This window comes from Cavia porcellus, unplaced genomic scaffold, assembly GCF_034190915.1.
Source record: "Cavia porcellus strain 051 isolate PalLab524CR breed Dunkin Hartley unplaced genomic scaffold, mCavPor4.1 scaffold_23, whole genome shotgun sequence".
Classification (NCBI taxonomy): Eukaryota; Metazoa; Chordata; class Mammalia; order Rodentia; family Caviidae; genus Cavia; species Cavia porcellus.
The window spans coordinates 16,850,010-16,873,216 of NW_026947506.1; the positions used below are offsets into that span (position 1 = coordinate 16,850,010).

The 23,207-nt window shown below is 38.3% G+C and overlaps 1 protein-coding gene across 1 annotated transcript; it reads right to left on the reverse strand.

The window, feature by feature from the left end:
• Positions 1-1,378: 1,378 nt before the first annotated feature.
• On the reverse strand, positions 1,379-2,482 carry LOC100717275 (speckle-type POZ protein-like). Its single transcript, XM_063233546.1, has one exon. It carries the CDS (start codon positions 2,480-2,482, stop codon positions 1,379-1,381), a length of 1,104 nt encoding a protein of 367 aa, XP_063089616.1.
• Between the last annotated feature and the right edge of the window lie 20,725 nt (positions 2,483-23,207).

Genomic DNA, 23,207 nt, shown 5'->3' on the forward strand with positions numbered 1-23,207 from the left:
AACAGCAGGAAGCACGGAGAAGTGTAGAGCAGAAGAGCCAGAGGGAGAGCCTCCTGCCTCTTTAGTATTTATACAAGTTTTTACCTCACATTAACATTCTCAAACAGTGCCATTGAAGTACATGTGATGCCTCATGGCTACATATCTTTATCTCACTCTGCACTTGAGTAAAACAAGTGGGGTCCCACTCTCCCCTGTCCTTTCATGCCCGGGCTTTGATATATTGAAAGTGGCTCCAAAACAACAATACTGATCTTTGTTCAATGTAACTTTGTCAGAACACTCACCTACTGGATTAAATCTAATAATTCCTCATTTTTTCCATCATGCCTTACTTCAAAGACAAGAAAAGTGTATATTCTATTCTTATAAGTACCAATTGCTAACAGTGTGGGGACTCTTTTGTATTTTGTACAATGAGGAGGCATTATTACTCACACCCTTGTACTGGAACAGTTGGAAAAACTAAAGTTTTCTTCCCTGAACATTAATTCTTGTGGAATACACAAATTAACTCTGTTTTTTTTTTCTTTTCCATTGTCTTAAAGCTGAACACTTTTCATTTAATCCAAGAGTCTGAAGATTGGTCTGCTCTTTCATAGGCCGGCAATTTCTTGCACTATCAATGCTGGGATGTACAGACTATTGGTTAGAAGGCATTCAAGTGTTGCTCAGGCATGTCAAAGGGAGCAAAGGGAAGCAGCACAGGGAATTCCTTTGGTCCAAATACCTAAGTTCTGGGTATTGTTCTTCTCCCACACCCTAAAAGGTTTGGTTCCAATATAAATCTGGGTTATCCAGTGCATGGTGGGCCTGCAGTCACAGGCCACCTTCAGATTTTCCCAGACATTTGACTGTCAGATGTAGAAAAAGGAAGAGGAATCAAAAACTGTGCAAAGAAAGATTAAACTTTATTTACAGAATACAGGGAGGGGGAAATATAAAGCCACTGTGTAGAGTGAGGGACCCAGAGCAGGGTGATAGGGAAGAAGGCCTGACAACCTACATTCATGAAGTGAGTTCCTGATCCCTCATTCTAAGGCAGCTCCAACACAAGGGTTTATGTCTCCTTGCTGAAGAATTTGATTTTATTTTGGAATCAACATTGCAATAATCAGGATGCACAACATTACACAAGCCAGGTTTCTTATTGTCTCTAAGTTACATACTTAAACCTTTGAAAAAGTTACTCTTATCCCAAATTCCAAAGGATCTATCTATTGTTCTTTAAAATTAAAAAGGTGCTCCATCTAACCCTAGAGAGGGACATTTCAGTATTTCCTCATAGTAGAGTGAAAGCTCCACAGATTGTCCTATCTAAAAAAGGTTCAGTGGAAACAACTGTGACCACTGTTTTGGAAAGATGAGATGTGGTATCTCAGGCCAGCCTTGGATGTTTGCACAGGGGACCCAGGAAAGCACCCTGCATGGAAGCCAGAGACTGGTAAGCTTCAGCCAACAAGTGAGGGTGAGACACCATCAGGCACTTCCACGTGGATGTCTGCAGGATGTAAGAAACATGATAGTTGATGAATTCCAGAGTCCAAGTTTTCAATTGGTGTGCACCGTGGAGGTCAGCCAAAATGAGCATTTCCAGGGCATTCTCCACAGAGAGGTTGCTGCCAAGGTGGATTTCACACATGAGCTTCAGGTGCTCCAGACCAAACCTATCTGCAGCTGCCAGCAGATCAGATGCCATTCTGCAGAGATTTGGTGTCTTTCCAGTGTAGATGAAAGAAATTATTTCATTGAAAACTGCAGGATCCATATCACTGATTTCAACTGGACTGTTTTTACTCTTCTGCAATTCATACTGAAACAGGGCCCTAAAAACTGGAGAGCGAGCTGCTAAGATGGCTTTGTGAGCCTGGAATTCCTGGCCAGCCACACACAAGCAACAGTCTGCCAGCAGGGAATTCTTCCACAGCCCTGCTAGATCATCAGGCAAGGAGCACTCAGGAACATCCATATTCATGTTATTCTGGCTAGAGATGTTGGTGGAGTCTTGTGCCACTTTCACCTCACACCAGAGAGTCAGCTTGTCATCTGGGAGAAGCCCATTGCTTTCTTCTAAAACCAATTCTCTCAAGATGAATTTTCTGAATCCCCAGTCTGAGCCTGGCTCAAAACTACGAATTTCTTGACTTGATAGACCATTGGTTTTCTGTCCTTTATCATTCACAATGTAAAATGTAAATTTCGCCCAAGCTTCTCTCATTGGACAGCTGATTAGTGCCAGGCCCAGCGACAGGTAATCTTTGCTTTCTTCATCAACGCCTCTTGGATATACTCGTAAGCACCATTTCAGTTTATCATTTGATTCAGATGAAAAGGTTGAACTTTCAATGCTATGACCTATTTCCCTTAGGCAAAAGCTAAAGTTACTGATGGTCCACAGGTAGGAGAGTTTTACCACTTTGACTTCTGTGGTGTATTGCTTCTCAGCTACTGGCCCACTTGACATTTCTTGAACCCCTGCCATCACCAGTGTGAAAGAGAAAGAAGTTTTTGCAAGTCAGAGAAATGGTTTCTTTCTTCACTATATTAAAAATGTCACTCCCGTCAGCAGACGGGACAAGTAGACAAGTAGAGAGATATGCAGTCATGAAATGCAGAGCCTAATTATACATTAAAATATTCAATTAGAATTAGATTTTCTAAGATTTGCTAGTGTATCAGTCACTAGTCAGTTGTTTATTTATTCCTGGAAGAAAAAGCTCACCTAAGAAGTCTCCCTTTTTGCTCATTTTCATGATATTTTTCTGTAATTGAACCACTTTGGAGACGAAGGAAGGATAATTGCTAAACATTTGAGGAAAGCTGGAACTGCATAGCAAAATTCAGTTCCATAAGCAGCAAAATACTGTACTCGAAAAAAATCTATATTAATAATATTTTATAACACAATCGATTTTGTTTGGTTTGTTGCTATTGGAGATTGAACCTACAGGTTTGACACTGATTTATGTCTCTCATCCATTTATTTATTTGAGGAAGATTTGGCCCAATTTATTTACTAGACTTCCAAAGTTGGGATTCATCTTTCTGAGGCTTCATATTTAATTCTGCAAGAATGCTGGTATTGGAAGAGTGCACCAGCATGCTTGTTTGGTCACCTGTTTCTCTAATACACCTCCTCAATGCTGTTAACCTTCCAAAGCAGTCCAGTGCTGTGACACAGATAACTGGAGTGTGCTTCAAACAAATGGTGCCTTCAGAAAATTTATGGACATTGTTGTGATAACACCTAACTTAACACCTTTTTTGATCTCCATTTTCTGCCTATGGCACAATATTCTTCACATTGAGTTTGGTGTGTGACGAGGTAAAAACCTTGCTGAGGATGAGCTAGAAAATGTGACTACCTCTCTTTTCCTTCTCTGGCCATAGGTTTTTAGTTGGCAACAAGATGGCTCTCCTTCCCACTTGCTCTCTTTGCTCCCTGTTGCAAGGCAATTGACTCACACAGTTCTTGTCAGAATTCTGGGTTATCAAAACACCATCCTCATCTCCTACATGAGTACAACCTGGCCAAGATAGGTAACTTACCCACTCCAGCCCCTTCGGTTGACACTGTTGCATTTGATAATAGATAGGGCACCAGGAAGAACAGATAAAGGCACTGAGAGAGGCAAATGTGTTTTTTATTTTCCTCAGCCCAATGCACATCAAGCCTTCTAGGAATCCCTCGTTTCAGCCCTCTGCCTGGCTGACACAGGACTGTCATCACAAGGAAAGCAGCAGCTAAATAAAACTGGTGCCTAAGGGAAGACAAGCTTGCCCATGCCATGGGAGAAATTTTCAGGACAACTAAGTGACAGAGAACTTTTCTTAATGACATTATGCCAATCTTGGTGCTCACATGCAGTTTTAATGCCCATGGGGGTATCTAATAGGTATCCTTGTTGTTTTCAAATAGAAATGTCATAAAATGAAATAAAGTAAAATAGTGCTGTTTCTTCAAGAGCTCATGTGTGTTATTTTTCCTAAGACAATTTAAATCTGGGATTCTATTTCTTAGAGCCCCAAGTACATTACCTGAAATATCCCTATCTATGTTAGGCAGTGCTCACTAGGTAAACAGATTTAGTGCTAGTAATCTAGTAAAGTTACAAGATTTAAATGATTGACTTACAGTTGGTGCACACAGAGTCACATACAGGAGAGTCAGAAAGGCTATTGGCACGCTGGAGACACAAAGAACCCAGTTCAAATCTTGAAGCTGTGTTGAAAACACGCTGAGTTCTTCTCAAACAGATGTGACCCAGCCTTCTTTGATCCCCTTTTATACCACTTAGATAAGCATCCACCTTAGGGTGGATCTTTGCAAAGTATTCTAATCCACTTGAGCTCAGCATTTTTTATTCAAATTAACAGATTCAGTTAATGCTTACACCACCTATCTTCTGTCTTCTTGAAGAAAAGAAATTCTTTTTGCTGCCTCTGAATTTCTTTTTTGCTTTCATTTATTATTTCATTAAGTTTTTTAAAAGTTTCTTGCTATGTAGTTAAGCTAGCCGTACACCTTCAATGATCCTGAGACTGTTGTATTCTGTGATTTCAGACAAGTCCACTATGCCTAATTCTTCTGTTTTCTAACTGCTAAAGAGGTAGGGCAGGTTTCTGAAATTTGAGTATTCAGGAATCAACAGCAGCCAGGCATAGTAGTACACGCCTTTAATCCCAGAAATCCAGAGCTGGAGTTAGGAGGATCCTTACAAATGTATGACTAACGTGAACCACATAGCTAGAGCTTGTTTCAAAAAGACAAAAAAAAAAAAAAAAAAGAATCAAAAGTAATCAAACTATGCATGTTGAAGTGAAGGAAACACAGACAGACTTCTGATAGGCTTGAGGGGAAAAAAATCTCTCATATCATCACAAAAACTCAGAAATCCTCCCAAGGAAAATGTGAGAATAACAGGCAACTCTGCAGAAAGCTTTCTGGATTTGAAGTCCCAAGTAAGAGCACAAGGAATTGAGTACTCTGAACCCTATGAACACTCAATTCTGGTGGCCAAAACATGCTTGTAGGGAAAAGTCCCCATTTGGGAGAAACTTCTAGGGAACTACAATCCTACCTGAGCTGGTCAAGAACAGAAAGGTCCGAGGAACCAGAAGTTACAGTCCTAAATAAAAAAGAAATGCTATGAAATCAACAAAAGTGTTTACTGTAGGGTGAATTCAGCTTCTCTTGTGCTACTTTGCCTCTAGTAGAGAAATAATTATCTCAGGGACTGGGTATACGAGGATATCAGTGACAGCTTACAGTTTTGCACATGCATGAACACTTGGGAGCCATTTACACGCACACACACACACACACACACACACACACACACACACACACAGATATCCAAACACACACTGCATGTCGACTGAACAAGACACAGGAAGTAGATCAAACACTTCAATGTAATGCAGTGTTAGCATGATTATAAGCAAGATTGTGAAATAGAATTAAGTCAGTGCATTTTGGAGGTACACAAAGTAACACCTATGGTGATAAAAAAGAATATTTTTCATAAAAATACAGCGTAACTATGAAGTAGTATATCAGCTAGGAAAGCTCTGAGCATAAGTTTGAAAACAGCACAATAATAACTTAAAGGTGTAGAAAATTTAAAAATTCCTAAGGATGTTAAGAATACTTTCCTTGTGGGCTTTTTTTTTTTTTTTTGAGTGGGATGGTTTTGGGGATTAAATCTTGGGCTTTCATACCAATTTACATTGTTTAGTTGGAAATAAGATATCACTAAGTTGCTGAATTGCCTGAGCTTAATCCGATTTTTGGCAAACTATTTCAGTCTACCAGCATGCTGAGATTACTTAGAGACACCTGAACTGAAGTTCTGAAACGAAAAATCTCCACAGAGCATTTTTATGTGCCACTACCAGTTCAAGTACCTTAGGAATTGCTGGTCACATGACTCCTGGGCCAGTTCATCCAAATCACCAACTTGATGAGATTAAGAGTCTCCTGACATGGGAACTGAAACCCTTGGTGTAATCATCCATGGATGTTCACAGTTGAGTGTAATATTAAGGGGTCCCCATGGTGCTCGTATACTGTGGGTGAGCTTGGGGTGGGGTGGTATCTCTTGCTGCTGTTCATTTTGATCCTTTTGTTGTTGCCATGAAAATAACAAATTTGCACTACTAGGAAGTTCTTCCATGATGGTTGTGCCTTGGAGCATGCCAAACACTGAGGATACAAACCACATTCCACCTCTCCTGCTTTAGGTTTTGTGTGTCAGGTATGTTTGTCTCACCAAAGAAATGCTGGCATGTGGCTCAACATTTTGAAAGCTGCCTGAACTTATTGCACATTGACATCATTTGGATATGGTTTGAACTCTTTTTTTTCATACAAGAGATGAAATTCAAAACTACTTGCTTGTAAAGCAGGAGCTTATGCTGCTGAGCTAAATCTCCTACATATCTGAACGCTTATCATGGGATGGTACTCTTATTCTGGGAACTGGGTTCATAGTGTAGCAGTGATAAAGTAATAAAACCTTAAGAGTTAGAACCAGTTCGAAGTAAATTAAGATATTAGAGCACTACACTCAGGGAAATAGAAAGTCTGTCTAGCTCAGCAGATCAGCTAAAGCTGAAAATGGATCACATGTGGGGCCAAAGCAAGGCTAGTCTGAAGAACAGGGTCTTCGTGGTTTAAGTCACCGGGATAGCTGCTCTTATCTCAAAATCTCTGGGTGTCTGAGACAAGTTATGTGGATAACCTCTTCGGTGGAGAGGTTTCATATGATACTGAATCTACCAACTGTAAAAATAAATGTGCTTCATCCCATGGAATTCTCATGTGGTTTCCTCCAGCTCCTTCTTTCTTTTCTCCTGCTCCATTGTACTTTCCATCAGGAAAGAGTGCTACAAATGATCTCAGGTTTTGGTACTCTGACTCTTGTCATTTGTCCCCATGATCGCACCATTCACATCCTAGGAAAATTGAAAGTTGCAACTCACAGGAGTGTGTCCATTTCATTAAAATGGATTGGTCTCTACAAGAATGAGTCATCACACTTGAGGCTAACCCAGGCCAGTAATAATTCACTAGCAATAACTATTGTTATACCACCCACCACTAGAGCCTCATCTGAGACAAATAGATGCCTGTACCATTCTCTTAAATCTCAGAAGCAATGAGCTGAGAAAATCACTTCATAAACTACACTGCTTCACAAAGCTTTGTAATTAGCACAATACATGATAAAATACCAGAACTCTTTTAGGAAATCACTGATTCCAGATATAGGGTAGGCAAAAGATAAATGAACCTAAGATGTCTTCTTGTGTTTGAAAACCACAGTAAATATGAATAGTGAGGAAACACTCTTCTCTAAGAAAGGCCACAGAAATTGTGTGGATCTCTTCCTTCTGCATACTTCCAAGTAGCACTTAACTCCACGATAAAACTCTCTGGCTGAAAAGCTTAGGTAATGTGAATTGTCTGGGAAGCATGTGCTCACTTAAAACTAGGAAACCAAAAGCAGAATAGATATTGGTGTTGATAAGCAGTTTCTACCCCTTGTACTATTCTATTTAATAAGCATGTATAAAGCATTGAGAGGATATCTACTCCAGTTATAAGTTTTAATGTAAGTAATAAGGTTTCATTGTAAGTAATAAGAAGTGGATAATTTTCCACATTTGGATTAGATAAAATTTAAAATTTGAACTCAGAATGCAATGATTAAGGATAATAGAGTACTATATAATGTTGTGAATAATTTAGCAGTTTCTCATGTCTTGAAGTGATGAAATTAACATGTTTCAGTAAAGCAGAGGTAGTTTCTGAGAATGATGGACTCATAGTGACCCCAATGGCTGAGCATTTTTCCATTCCCTTTGAAAGCAGACCTGAACCATGAGGATATATATAATGCTGCTGAGTCTGGTAGAAAACTGGAGCACACATCTGAGTTTCTGAAAGCACAGAGAAGAGAAGCTTTGGAAGAAAGCAGGTGAGATCTATCCATAAATTGGAGTCTTTATCTCTTCCTTTTTTCTTTCTTTCCTGTTCCCTCCTTCCTTCCTTTCTTTGTTCCTTTATTCCTTTCTTCTTTCTTTCTTCTTCCCTCCATCTTTCCATCTTTCCTTCAATCATTCTTTCATTCGTTTTTTTTTTTTATTCAGGTTATTATGTAGTGCAAATTGTCCTTGAAAATCTGGTGATTTTCCTGCCTCAACCTCGTGAGTGATGGGATTATAGATGTGTGCTTCCACATCCTGCAACTCAGGATTCTTACTATTTCCACAAGTTGGACCCAAGGAGTGAATTGGTTGAGGAGGAGATCTAAGAGCTCTGAGCAAGTAGCATATAGTGATTTCTTACTCTAGACTTTAGGTTTAGAGCCAGTCTGTCAATATTCACTGTTTGTACTGGTCCCAAATCCATATCCTTGCTCCTGACACTGGATCAGTTTACCCAGAAGAACCACCTCTTCCTTCCCAGCCAACCTGTTCTGTATTTTTTTTTTTTTGTCTTTTTTGAGACAGGGTCTTGCTATGAAGTTCAGGCTGGCCTTGAGCTCACTTTGTATCCCAGGCTGGTCTTGAACTCGCAAGGATCCTCACACCTCAGCCTCTGGAGTGCTGGGATTAAAGGTGTGAGCTACCACGCACGGTAAGCCAATCAATTTCTAATGGAGTCTTGAACCTATTTACTTCATATTACCTCCCTGCAATCAGCATTCACCAATATGTGATCCTAAAGGAAACCCTAAAGGTTGACCCATTGTACTCTCTGTCCTGCTATTCTCATTAACATAGGAAACAAATAAACACAGTACTCAGTACAGCAGCATTCTGGTGTTCCTACCCCCTCCCACAGCCTCTCATCTGAATCAGCCTCTCAGATGAAAGGTAGGTGATAGATCAGAGAATGCCAAATATGGAGCACCATATGAATTAAGTTGCCCAATGGACATGGGGAGTGATAATGCCAAAAAATAGGCTTATACAGGTGACTTACGGGGCAGACAAGGTACACGTAGCCCAGTAAGTTCCCTGTCAGAGATGTCATCAACAGTCCTCTTCATTTTCTGAATCATTATTCACTCTTTGTAGCTCAGACACTATAATTTCAAATCTAGTGTACCTTATTCCCTTGAACAAAAAATACATTTAATATCATATTATAGATGGACAAAAAACAACAAATGGAAGAACAGTCTCTTCTGATCATGTAAGGGTATATTTCTGACCTATCCACACTACATCTAAGTCTTTCTTGTTGGAAAAGTATACTAATTTGGAAATATCCTACTGAAAAGTAAAAAAAAATTGAACCTAAAACATTCTAAGACATTCATAAAATGAAGTGTTTCGTTTGAGTCTGAAAATTCCTCCAAAATCTCATGCAGTCATTCAAGCAGTTTTCTAGATTTGTGCATGACTCATGGTCCAAAGTTTGGATTATAGGTGTGAATGCTACACTCAAGCCTGTGTGGCCTTCAAGCAAAATAAGGAACAGGAAGAATTTTCCTCCTGTGAGCCATTCATTTTGATCTTGTTGGTTTCACTGTTTGCTGCTACCATGAAATGTTGCCCTTTGCCATGCACTACTCTCCCTTGGAGTCAGTGGTTTATAGAGTGAAATGCCCACGAAATGTTATGTAAGTAAGCCCTTCCTTCCCTTCACTTTATATATTGAATGTCTTGTCTCATTAATGGGAGAAAATACCCAACACTACATTTGGTACCCAAAATGTTGGGTTGCTGCACTGTCTATACCTGGCCATGCAGTTCAAAAGCCTTTGGAAATACTAGAGCTGAAATCCTAAGGTTGATCTATGTGAGAAATGCCCCTCAGATCACAAAAGAACACACAGCTGATACAAGATAGAAATCCTTTCAGGAAAAAAAAAGGCTCTGCAAGTTTCATCTGGGAAAAGGGCTTCACTGGTTGTTGGCCTCCACAGGTTGTGTTTTATTGTTATGGCATTTTCAAGAAATTAACACTTGGGACACTTAGTTCCACAAACAGGTGAGGTTTAATTCAAACAGTAAATGTCAGCCCATGTGACATTAAGACACTATACTGTTGCCTTTTTTCACTTCTGTTATAAATCGCTATACAAGTCCACAAGTTTAGAGGGTTGCTATGAACCCCACCAATGTGGCACTTATTTTGCTTTGGAATCTTAGAAGAGCTTCTTACATGTCTGGTTAATCACAATGCAAAATGTAAGGAAAAATGCCTCTTGGTGGCTTGAGATGAACCCATTGTGTTTCCTTTTCCATAGTTTTTATGACCAATTAATGCAGAGGAGCAGACTTTGGGGATTTGGCCAAAGTTAACTTAGTATTTGAGTTCTATTTGATAACTAGATATCTATGTAAACCACAAAATAAGAGAAATTTTGAAGACCAGGATTTGTGGGATTTCTAGTGGAAAAGCAGAAAAAGGAAACAATACTGGGAGATGTGAATGCTCTCACATTCTCCACTCAAAGATATATTATTTTCTAGGATATATCTAGTCTTTCATGAGGTTGTGGTTACTAGTTCTGCTGACTGGTATTACAGTCATCCAACAGTACCATATGTGCTTGATATACACTACTTTGAATTCTATGTGTTATCCAGTTAATTTTAGGCATGACCTAAATTTGAAGACAACTATGATATTAAATTTTGGCCCTGTGATTCCTTCTAGGTTTGAGTCTAGCTACACATTCCAATTGAACAATATCATATTGTCCATGAGTATCATTATATAATTTTTCCCCTTTTATTCTTGTCCTGATTTGTCTAAAGTTTCTATGTTTATTCATGTATTGTTTGCATAGAAACTGCAGTTTCTCCTATTAAAGTAGTATGTCCTGCTTGTTCCATTAAAAGACAGCTAAGTCTCTTTCTAAATGTGATTAAATGTACATTTGCCAGTGAGTTCACCTGGTTATGAAGCATTTTAATGACTGACCTCACCTGAATGAGGCTCTGTTGTTTGCTTGGGTTATTCAGTGAAGCCTCTAGAGTCGTTTCAAAATGGGCTAGTGCTCCTGCACTAATTGCAAGTGTTGCAGGATGCTTGCCCTTACAATTATTCATAGTATAGTAGTCTGTTTTGTCATGTCTGCTGGTTAACGGAAAGCCATCAGTCCTGGCTTCCTACATGTACAGCTGTCACTCTGTGAATGAGCTTTGTTAGTAGGCAAGATAGTGTCATAGTAAAAGTTTTGTCTATGGTTGAGGCATTTGAACAACCTATTAGTAGAGAAAACCATGAGTCTTGAGCCTCCCAGTAGGTGGAATCCTGAGACCTCGTCTGGTTTCATGTAACTTCACTGTCACCCTGTCTGACACGAAATTCTTGTCCATAAACAGTCTCTATCATGACTAATGGTATGGATTCTCAGTCTTCTAGGGAACAGAGTATTTAATGGGGTATAACTGTGGTTGATGAAGCTATAGCTTCATAAATCTTTAATTTGGTCTACTAAACATCCAGCAGCTCCTTACTATCATGGGGTGTGACATTTTTAGAAGTTTATTAGTCCTATAAAGTAAATCCTAGATTTTGCATTTTTTTTTGGTCTAGGTTAACCAGAATATCTACCACGGATGAGGTATTACTTTTAGGGGTGCCTTAGGTAATACATTTAGCATCAGGCTTACACAAACATGCAACATGCAGGAGAGTGTAAGAAAATAGGCAGCAGGGTTTCAGAGCAATATTTCAGTCCTTGGTATGTAAGAAAGAATTCTTTGTCTGCCCCCTTCCCTATATTTACATATATATATATATATATATATATATATATATATGCCCCAAATGAGCCCTCTTGCTCAAATTGGATTATTAATACCCTTGAGTATGATTCAAACCTGCATACAGAACTTGTTTGACTATGCAGTTCTGCAACATTATAACTATTCTCTATATACATGTTAGAACTTGTTATTCTGAGCCCACCATTTGGTCAATGGATTTTAGTCACTTTTTTTCTAATTATAAGGTGTAAACCACCATACTGCCATACCCAAAATCCTATGGTTCTACAACATCACTCTGGACTGTATGCTTCTGTTTCATTTTTACAATTCTGCTTTATCTTAGGATTCATATATAATCCATAAATCACCAGGTTTATGATACCTAAATTATGCCTCAGTGTCTTTTTAGTACCTTACATGCAGGGAATCCTTCTATAGACCTTCTTCTCTGCCATCCATTGGGTTTCCAAAAAATAGCCTATGGGGATAAAGACACAACAGAGAGGCATTCTGCTTTTATAGCCTGGTTAATTCCAATATTATTTAATTTGGGGGATTCACTGCTATATTCAGAGGGATGCATCCAAGTTCATCAGGACTGGCTATTTTTGACTATGAAATAATGTCATGAAACTTCACCTGCCGAATGAAGAGCAGGAAAGGTAAAGCCTGGGTTGTGACTGTTAAGTGTAACCCCAGAAGAATTAATCAGGTTAGCACTAGGAAAATAATTTTAAACAGTTGAATATTTAGTTTAATAAAAACAAGTAGGGATAATAGAACAAAAGCAATCTCCTCTGGAATTTCCCACTTCCCTAGGGACATTGTCCCAAGGTCAACAGCATACACCATGACATCCAAGAGGAATAGGATCAAGAACCCAATCGGATAGCAGGTTATTGAAGATAACTATAGTCTAGTGTACAGTGTCTCCTCAATCTTCATTTATGTGTTGAGTCATCAGCTTCTGAGATGGTGAAGACAGGACTTTGGGTACTTTGTCACTTCATTGTGTTCTTTAAGGGAGCTGTTTAATTGTTAGTTGTAGTAATGGATTTTAAGGAGAGCCATTAACATCAGAATATTGAATTTATAATATTATTTATGATGATCACCCAGAATTTAACAGAAAAAAGGAGCAAGAAACATATCCACAGCACTAATGACTCAGAATATTCATCCAAGAGCCTGTGTCCCACAGCAATGTCATGCAGGAGCCCATGACAGTGCTTCCCATGAGTCTATGTGCCTCCCACACCTGAAGGTCTGGAGCCAAAACAAAGGACTCACATTAATCAGTTTTATGGATCCTCACTAGTAAGGGCCAAAGCTCAGTGCTGGAAGCTGGAAAGACTATGACAACAGGGTTAGGGAACTGTGATTGTAGGTTGAGGGTTCTGTGCTGGAGCCAAGATGTCATGTGCAAAGCAAAGATCAGGGCTATCCTGAAAAGTGCCACAGTCATCCTCAGCAACATGGAGGTTCTGGGCTGCTCTGATGAAAAGAACATTTTACACATGCCAGAAAGGCAACATGACAAGTTTGTCCTGGAAATTAAATGGCCCATGTGTTTTCCTCCAGAGCAAGAAAGCAATTTTCAGTGTAAGGACCAAAGTTCTCCTCAATTGAACCACAGCCAGTCGTACAACATGGTCTCAAGTTCCTGTGCTTACAATGGTTCAACTCACACTGGAAGCTAGTCATGATGACCTGCTGCAGGAGAACCAATGGCTCAAACAGCAACAAATAGGAGAATCTAAAATGCCTCACGAGTCTTGTCCACATCCCAATTTATGGTGGCAACTTTCTGTAAGTGGAGTACCTCTGCTCAGCACCATGCTGATTTAATGCAGCTGGCATTACATTGACTATCTGTTTTTAATCTATAACATTGTGACATATTTTTCAGCGCTCAGTGGGACACATCCACTTCTTCATGTCCTGTAGTTTCCTCGAACATATGCAATGGATAGAATTTGAGAGATGAATATGTCACAAGTGGCAATAGGGAGCCCGTAATTTTGGTACTCCAAGTGTCCACTTTTTAACCCCATAACTGATAAGTCAACTGCCTGCAACCTCCAATTATTAAAGGAGTGGATGTAATTACTGTGACCTCATTTGGGCCCTCCAAACATGGTTGAGCGACTCTTCTTTCCAGAATTTAACTAAGGCCTTGTCATCGGATTTGAACACATGAAAAGGAGAATGTAAAAAAGAGGGTGTCACAGCAGCACAGTTTGCTGATGGTCCTTTAAAGTTTTAAGCAAGGCTTTTATTTGCTGTCACAAGTCTAAAGTTCTAATCTCCTGTAGTCTTGAAGCACTGGCATCAGTGATAAAGGCTCCCCAAATCTAATCTCAAAGCAGTGAACCATGCCTGTACGGGGTACACTGTGATGATAGGAGTGCAATAGAAATCATTATACCTAATTAGTTCCACAATCTTGGCAGTTTCCCAAGTGTTCTTTAGAGTTCAGTTTTGTCTCTGCACCTGGACTAAACTCTGAGGTTTATAGGTCATAATTAGCTTCTAGAAAAGCCCTAATGTCTTTGAAAGTCCTTGGATTACTTGACCCTCAAAACAGGGTTTCCTTTCTGAACTCACTATTACGGGAAGCCATACTGGGCTATAATCAAGTCTATCATGGATCCAACCACTTTTCTAGAGGTTTCTAGTGGGAATTCCTCCACTCAACCCAAGTACGTACAGACCAAATTTAGTAGGTATCTTTTGTTTCCATTCATGGGTTTTAGTTCAGTAAAGTCAGCGTCAATATCTTCAAAAGGCAAAGTCTGTTGCATTCATATACCTGGTTGCTGTAGAGGCGTGGCAGTCATGATGTTGTAGACACAATTTGTAGAAGAGCAGACACCAAAGGCACACAATCCTAACGTCTTTGCACAAGGAAATAACAACCAAGGAAATGCGATATGGCTATCTTTCTCAAATGGGTACAGCTAGGTAGGTCTTGTGTTACTTAAAGGCCCAGAGATTTATGCAATAAAGACATTTTGTCCTGGAAAAATTCTTGCCATTCATCCTTCTCAGTTACCTCCATTGTTGTTGGCCACTTAATATCCTCCTTTGCTTTAGTTCTTTTTCTTTCTTTCTTTCTTTTTTTCTTTTTCTTTCTTTCTTTCTTTCTTTCTTTCTTTCTTTCTTTCTTTCTCTTTCTTTCTTTCCTTCTGTCCTTCATTCTTTCATTTGAAATCCATTATATTGAAATATAAAAATAAAAATTAAATAGAAAACCACAACATAAATTTTCATGTTTAAATATCAGGGGTATCAGTAGTACATGAAATGTGCATTGTCATCTCCAAACCATTCAGCCAGAACAAGACATCTACCTCCCATTGTTGAAAAATACCAGTAAAAAATCTTTCCTTTCACAGAACTAGGTGAAATCAGTAGTATTGCATACACATATGCTTTTACTTTCAGCTTGCTATGCTAATGAAACAATATGATACTTGCATGTGCCTGTCTTATTTATTTCACTAACAAGTATGTTGTTGGGTGCATCCAATTACCTATAAATGTTTATATTTATCATTTTTATGACTGAGTAGTATTCCATTGCAAAAAAAATACCACATCTGTTTTATCCAGCACTCAGTAAATAGGCATGTAGTTTGGATCCAGTATTTGGCTATTACAAATTGTGCTGCTATAAACATGGTTGCACATATATCACAGTGGTAAGATGTTTTTCATTCTTTTGAGAAGATACCAAGAAGGGAATAGCTGGGTTGAATGGGACTGCTAAACTTAACTTTTTGAGAAAATTCCACACAGATTTCACAGCTGTTGTGCCAGTCTGCATTCCCACCAAGAGTGCAAAAGAGTTCCTTTTTCCACACAGTTGCTCCAGAATTTATTAGTTGATTTCTTGCTAATAGCCATTCTTAGTGGGATGAGGTGAAATCTCAGTGCTGTTTTAATTTGCATTTCTTGAATGACCAGTGAGGTTGAAAGTTTTTCTCACATTTATGGGTTGTCTATTCATTCTATCCATGTTTTCATTTACTGTTCATAAGCTTTTGGTAGGATGAGCTCCCATGTGTTTATTCTTTGTGATAGTTCCTGTGCACTCTGGGTTTTGTTTATAAAGTCTTTGCATATATGAATGTCTTCCAGAGTTTTACTTACTCTGTCTTCAAGCACATTTATTTGTTTCTGTTTTATATTAAGTTCTCTGACCCATTTTTCTTAACTTACTATATGGTGAAAGATATGTGTCCAGTTTTAATCTTTGGCATGTGTAGACCCAAGTTTTCCAGAGACATTTATTGAACAGGCTGACTTTCTTCCAGTGAAAGTGTTTGGCATCTTTGTCAAAGATAAGGTGGCTTAGCAGATAACTTTTAAGTTATTTTTACATCTTCTAATCCATCCATTGATTTTTGGATATTTATTTTGTTTTATTTTATTTTAGATTAGTTTCAAGAAAAGGATTGTTTTGCTCCCAGTCTTCTCTTTGTTTCCCAGGATTGCCTTTGCTATTCTAGGTCTCTTCTGGTTCCAGATGAATTTTAGGATTGTTTTCTCTAATTCTGTGAGGCATGCTATTGGAATTCTGATTGGGATTACATTGAATCTGTATAACAGTTTTGGAAGTAGGGCCATTTTCACTATAGTAGTTCTTCCAACATAAGAGCATTTGATAACTTTCCATTTTCTAATATCCTCTTTAGTTAACTTTTACAGAGTATTGTGCTTTTCAATGAGAGTTTTTTTGTATCCTTTGTTAGACTGATTCCTAGGTATTTCATCTATTTGATGTTATTGTAAAAGTTATTGAATCACTGATTTTTCTCTCAGTGTGTGTGTTATTCCTTTACAAGAAGGCTATTAATTTTTAAGTGTTGACTTTGTATCCAGCTAAGGTATTTAATTAGCTTGCTAAACCTAGATGTCTTTTGGTTGAGTCCAGTGTGATGGGAAGCTCAGAATTTCCTTGGCCAATAGGAGGAATGGTTTTAAATTCCTGGGACATCAGATTGTGCAGAGACACTCACCTCAGCCCACCCAGTTTGCAGGATTGATAGAGGGTCACTGTGGGTGGGACATGCAGGCACAAGATCTTCAGAAAAGGTCTAGTGTGGCTGGAAGCTCCGAAGTTCCTTGGCCTATGGGAGGAATGATTTAAACTCTCAGGGCTTGGGATGGTGCGGGAACACTCACCTCAGCCTACTCAGTTTGCAGGATTGAGAAAGGGTTACTGTGTGTATGGAAAGCAGGCCCAAGACCAAAGGAGTCTGTCCAGTGTGGCAGGAAGCTGGGAAGGTATTTCGTCATGTAGAAGGTAAATTTTTAAAGTAGGTCCAGAATATTTTCTGGATTTTTGCAGTTTGTTGTGATTTTTGGCATTTTCATTCATAGTTGTATGGAAAAGGATCTTGTCTTTCCTTCTTTTGATAAGGATGACTGAGGTTTAGTCAATTTTATTTACTCTTTCAAAGAACCCACTCTTTAATTCATTCTTTATTTTTATTGCTTTTTTAGTCTCCACTCTGATAATTTCTGGTTCTGATCTTTAGAAATTTTTCCATTGTCTGAGATTTTGGTTTAGCTGCTTTTCTTTCTCTTGAAGTTTGAGACTGCACATTAATTTATTTATATGTGCTTGCTCTGTTTTCCTGATATGAGCATTTACTGTTACAAATTTCCTATTTATGACTGCTTTCATTGTGTCCCATAAATTCAGGTGTGCTGTACGATCATTATCCTTCAACTATAAAAACTGCCTAATTTATTCTTCAGTTTCATCTGTGAAGCAGAATTTTAACAGCTGATCCAGGCAGCATAGTCCATACCTTAATTCCAGAACTGATGAGGCTGTGAGGATTAATTCTAGATCTGGTGAGTATTATCCTGATTTAGAAGCCAGCCTCTGCTATATGGTGGAATCTAGGGAAACATGAACTGTATAGCAATGCCTTGTCTCGAAATAAAATAAAAAGAAAGGAAAAAAGAAGAGAAAGAATGATATAAAAAGGCAAGCGAAGGAAGGAGAATGGAATACTACAGCCCCAAATCCAGAAAGACAGATGAATGAATAAATAAAATCTCTAATCAAGGAAAATTCAGGACTTGAAGCATTTTCCACTTATATTATCCAATATTTAAAGAACAATTACAATGTTTCTCAAACTGTGCCAAAATTTTGAAAAGACTACATTGCTTTCAAACTGTTTTAGGGGGTCAATCAGAACCTGACACACAATCAGACAATTTCATTACAAAATAAAGCACAGGTAAATATTTCTGTTGAGAACTGATAGAAATATCTTCAATAAAATATCAGCAAATTGAATGAATAGCACAACTACAAAACAAATGAGCTCTCCATTTATTAATACATGGAACAATTTATATGTGATTATGAAAAAAGAAGTGCATACGACTCCAAAATTAGATTTCTAAAACATCAATACTTTATAGATAGAGAAAACAGTACAGGTTGTCAGGAATTCAGGTGGATTGAGACAGAGGTGAATAGGTAGAATAGAAGAATATCCCAGAGGAACAATTCTGTGTGTTTCTGCACTAGTTGAGGTATTGCATATGTTTATCAAAGTCCTGCAGAAAGCATGAATCTTATCAGCTTTAATTAATAAAAATACATCAATTTTGGTTCATCAGTCATAAAAGGTTTATGTCAATGGCAAACATTAATATGAAATGAAAGCGAAACAGTGTAGGAACAGTGAGTTAATAGGTGTTTAGAGAAATTTTGCTCACTTCTATACATTTCAAAATAATTTCTTAATTATTAAATGCAGCAATGTAAGATAAAATAACTGAAAGAGAAAAGAAAGAACAATACAAGTATAAGGTGTTTTTATTTTTTCATCCCAGTGAGGCCAAGGAGTGCAATAAAAGCCAAAGAATCAAAGAGTAAATTTGGTCAGAAAAATAATACAGTTGATTCTCTTAAACTAAAAAGAGATAATCAAGTAAAACAACAATACTCAAAAAAAATACTTTTTTATTAATGCTGCCCAGAGACTAAAAAAACAGCGATGGAGAATGGTACTTAGAAATGCGTCAACAGATTTACTCTATATTGTGCAGTGTTAATGAATCCTCTGCTTTCCTTAAAAGCATTGAGAAAAATTTCCACTACTTTTGATCTTTTCAAAATGTGGTTTTGTGTTTGGAAGCTTTGTTTCACTCATCTACAATTGGGCAAAGAGATTTCTGCTTTAATCCATGTAGGGTATCAGGAACCAGAATTATCCTTCTGCCTTAAAATCCTTAGGAAATGAAGAAAAATATGTGAAGGAGCGATATTGAGAATCTGAAAAACAGTACCCATGACACAGAAGGAAAATAAAGTAGGCCCTAATGATGTGAAATTTTATGGAATTTCCCTGTCAAATTATAAAAGAAGAACCCCAAAAGAACATATGCTGATTGTTCAGGAGGCCAAGTTCACCTTGGTGTAGCCACAAAAACTAGAATTCATGGGAGACAGGCAACCGCACAGTACAGGGTTGAGGTGGGTAAGAAGCTCCACATGTGCTCAGAGGGTCACCCACAATTGCAGAGAGGTTTTCCCTGTCCATTCTGAACCTGTACATTCCTTTTTACCTCACCCAGCTGACCAGAGAGCCATTGGATCAGAAGGATCTACAAAACATAGAAAGTAAAAACTCAAGCTGAAAGAGGGAAGATTTAGCAACAACTTCCTCCAACCTAATCTGTTATAAGGTTCTAAAATGTATTCCTTTATTAGCACTTGAAAATTATGACCAATATTAAGACATAAACTCATTTCTTCTTTCTCTGAACAGGTATCCAGGTGCTTGTCACATAAGTTTTGCTGCTCCTTATATGTATGAAATGACACGTACTCAGGATAGGCAATGAACTAGATCTGATTTGATGTAAAATTGCTAGTAACAAAATCTAGAAACTCTTAAATTCACCTGAAATCCCTGGCAACATTTCAATAGGAAACAATAATCGCAATCAAAATTTTCTATTGTAAGTATTAATATGCCACTTTTAAAACTTCAGACTAGTTCTGGCAACCTGTCCCCTTAATTAGGAATTTTACTAAAGCTTGACAGAGGACCGACTTCATGGTTCCTAACTCCAGGGAATCTGTATCATTACCCGAGTACTTATTACTTTAAATTACAGGAAGTAGGGTAAGTGGCCACAGCACGAGCAAGCAGCCAGCAAGGCAGAGAAGAAGTCAGTGTCTCCTGAGATCCAGCCATGTTGGAACTTAGTGGTCTGAACAAGAAAGCAGAATGACCTCCTTTCTTGTAGTCAGTCATGTCCCCAACAGCATCACGTGAGCCAGAAAGAGAACAAATCAGCAACTCTTGAGATTCAGGCATGTGGGAACTTAGTAGTCTGAGTAAGAAAGCCACATGCCCTTCATCCTGTAAGCAGCCATGTCACGAGAAAGCAGTGGGTGAGCCAGTTAGAGAACAAGTCAGCATCTCCTGTGAACCTACCTGTGCATGAGCACAGAATCAAATGATCCATCCACCCCCACCCCCATTTAGCAACTTGATTGTGTTGTGGACAGCTGGAATTGATAGCAACTAAAGCACATAAAGCAACTAAATGCTTGTATTGTTGTGTTGTGTTGGTTGTGCTGACCTGGGGCCAGAGGTCTGAGCATCTCTTGAGAGGATGACCATATGGAATATAGCAAATATGGGGGATTTTCTTCTATCTTCTCTTTAAAGGCAAATACTGTTTACACTGTCTTTGCTTCATTCTTATGAATTGTTTTGTTCTATTCAATATTCTGTTTTGATAGGTTTTACGATATTCTGGTTTTGGTTTGATTTTGATACACATGGTTGAATTGAAAACTATTATGAAAATAACAACATAGACTATGGTACCTATTACTGTTATCCCTGTATCCTGCTCTGAATTTATATACCAATCTCATTGCACAGTCTTGATTGGCTTTGTCCTGTCTTGTTTTCTTGTATTTTACTACCTTCAAAATAAAAATAAATAATTAAATCACAGAAAGTAATGTACTCAACAGAAGTTATTAACACAATCATGCTTAAATGAAGGATTCAATGCAGGGTTCAACTGATTTACTGTTTGGATGCAGATATTATTAACTTCGATCAGGGCATGTCAGTTCACATTCTTTCCAAGTGACAGCAGAAGCATGCCATGAAGTACTTTCTTTAATCCTTTTTCTCTATCTTTGTTTTTTTTCTGATTCTTTTGCTTTATTTTTGATCTTGTTTTTATATGAGCATGAACATGATTTCTATTATTCATTTCTGTTCTGATGTGCTCGTCTTCGTACTTTTTCTTCCTCTCTTTCCCTCCTGACTTCTTAATCTCTTCACCAAATTTTCAGTGTTTTTTCTTCATCCTTCAGCATTGTGCGTGATTTCTTCCTCTTCTTCTATTCCTCTATTTTATGCCAAATGATTTTAGAATTTTCCCTCCTTATGGTAGTCACTAAGGTGAAGGCTTATTCACCACATGTAATTTTTTGTTCATTTTAGATTTTGTTGCATAACAAAGTATCTATTTCATATATTTAAAGGTGACAAATTTTCCCTCCTTATGGTAGTCACTAAGGTGAAGGCTTATTCACCACATGTAATTTTTTGTTCATTTTAGATTTTGTTGCATAACAAAGTATCTATTTCATATATTTAAAGGTGACAAATTTTCCCTCCTTATGGTAGTCACTAAGGTGAAGGCTTATTCACCACATGTAATTTTTTGTTCATTTTAGATTTTGTTGCATAACAAAGTATCTATTTCATACATTTAAAGGTGACAAATTTTCCCTCCTTATGGTAGTCACTAAGGTGAAGGCTTATTCACCACATGTAATTTTTTGTTCATTTTAGATTTTGTTGCATAACAAAGTATCTATTTCATACATTTAAAGGTGACAAATTAGGGTTTGCCTCACTTTGTCAGTTTTCAGGCTGTGTTTGATGCTGTTGATATTTCTCATTGATATTGATATTGATATTGATTTCTCATTGAATCATTGGTATTTCTCATTTTTTCCAAAGTGACATAATTGTACCATTTGTTCTTCTTGCTGTACCAACACTGAAGTGCAGCAACTGTATCAGCAATAAAACTGTGGAGTGGAGATCTTGGAAAATGAAGAAAAAACAAGAGTAAAGGTAAAGAGGGCTGAGGCCAGGTGGAGCCTTTGTGATTTCCTGTCTGGCACAGAGTGGAGAAGGATTTAGTCATTGTATGGGAGGGAAAGATTTGCCAGGAGCCATTTTGGAGTCAAGTCAGATGAACCTGAACCAGAACAGCTGCTGGCTTCCTTCAGAAGATCCTAGTTGGGAGCAGACACATGGAAAATGCTTGGACTGAGGTTATCCCAATGAGTCTGGTCTTGAGGCAGGCTCATTAAGGCTGTCTACTACTCTGTCATAATACAGTGCCTGGAGTGAGGGAAAAACAGTGACACAACTCAAATACTATCTCCTTAGGATGTCTACTAGTGAATCTAGAGAGAATCCTGGAAGTGAACAATCTCATACAGTACTCCTAAATTCTCAAGATTCCATCTCCTTTTTCTGCCCTTAAGAGGGTTCCCATCTGTCCCTAGAGGGCACAATTCAGTGTTTCCTCATAGAAGACTGAAATTTCCACAAATTGCCTTATCAAATTATGGTTCACTGGTAGCAAAGGTGGCCACTCTTTAGGTAAGATAAATGCATATGTGGGATGTTAGGACAGTCTCAGATGCATGCATGGGTCTCCCAGGAATGTATTGCTGCGTGGAAACCAGAGAGTGACAGGCTTTGGCTACTAAATGAGAGTGTGACACCACCATGGACTTCCAATGAGAGGTCCTCAGGATGTCAGAAACATGATAGTTGATGAAATCCCGTCTCAGTTTTCAATTGATGTGCACTGTGGAGGTCAGCCAAGATGAGGAATTCCACGGCATTGTCCACAGAGAGGTTACTGCAGATGTGGTTCTCGCACATGAGCTTCAGGTACTCCAGACCAAACCTGTCTGCAGCATGCAGCAGTTCACATGCCATAATGCATAGGTTTGGCCCCTTTCCAGTGTAAATACAATATATCATTTCCTTAAAATCTTCAGGTTCCATGTAACTGATTTCAACATGATTCTTTTTGCTCTCTGACATTTCATGTTCAAACAATGCTGTGAAAACTGGAGAGTGAGGTGCTAACATGGCTTTGTGAGCCTGAAATTCCTGGCCACACAGAACCCTTCCACAGCCCTCCTATATCCTCTGACCAGTAGCACTGAGGAAACTTCACCATTTTCATAATATTCTGGCTGGAATTATTGGTGAAATCTTGTGCTACTTTCACTTCACAGAAGAAGGAAAGCTTCTCATTGGGGAGAAACCCATTTTTGCATCCAAAAGAAACTCTCTAAGGATGAATTTTCTGAATGCCCTGTCTTTTACTTGCACAAATGTATAAACTTGTTGACTTGAGATCTC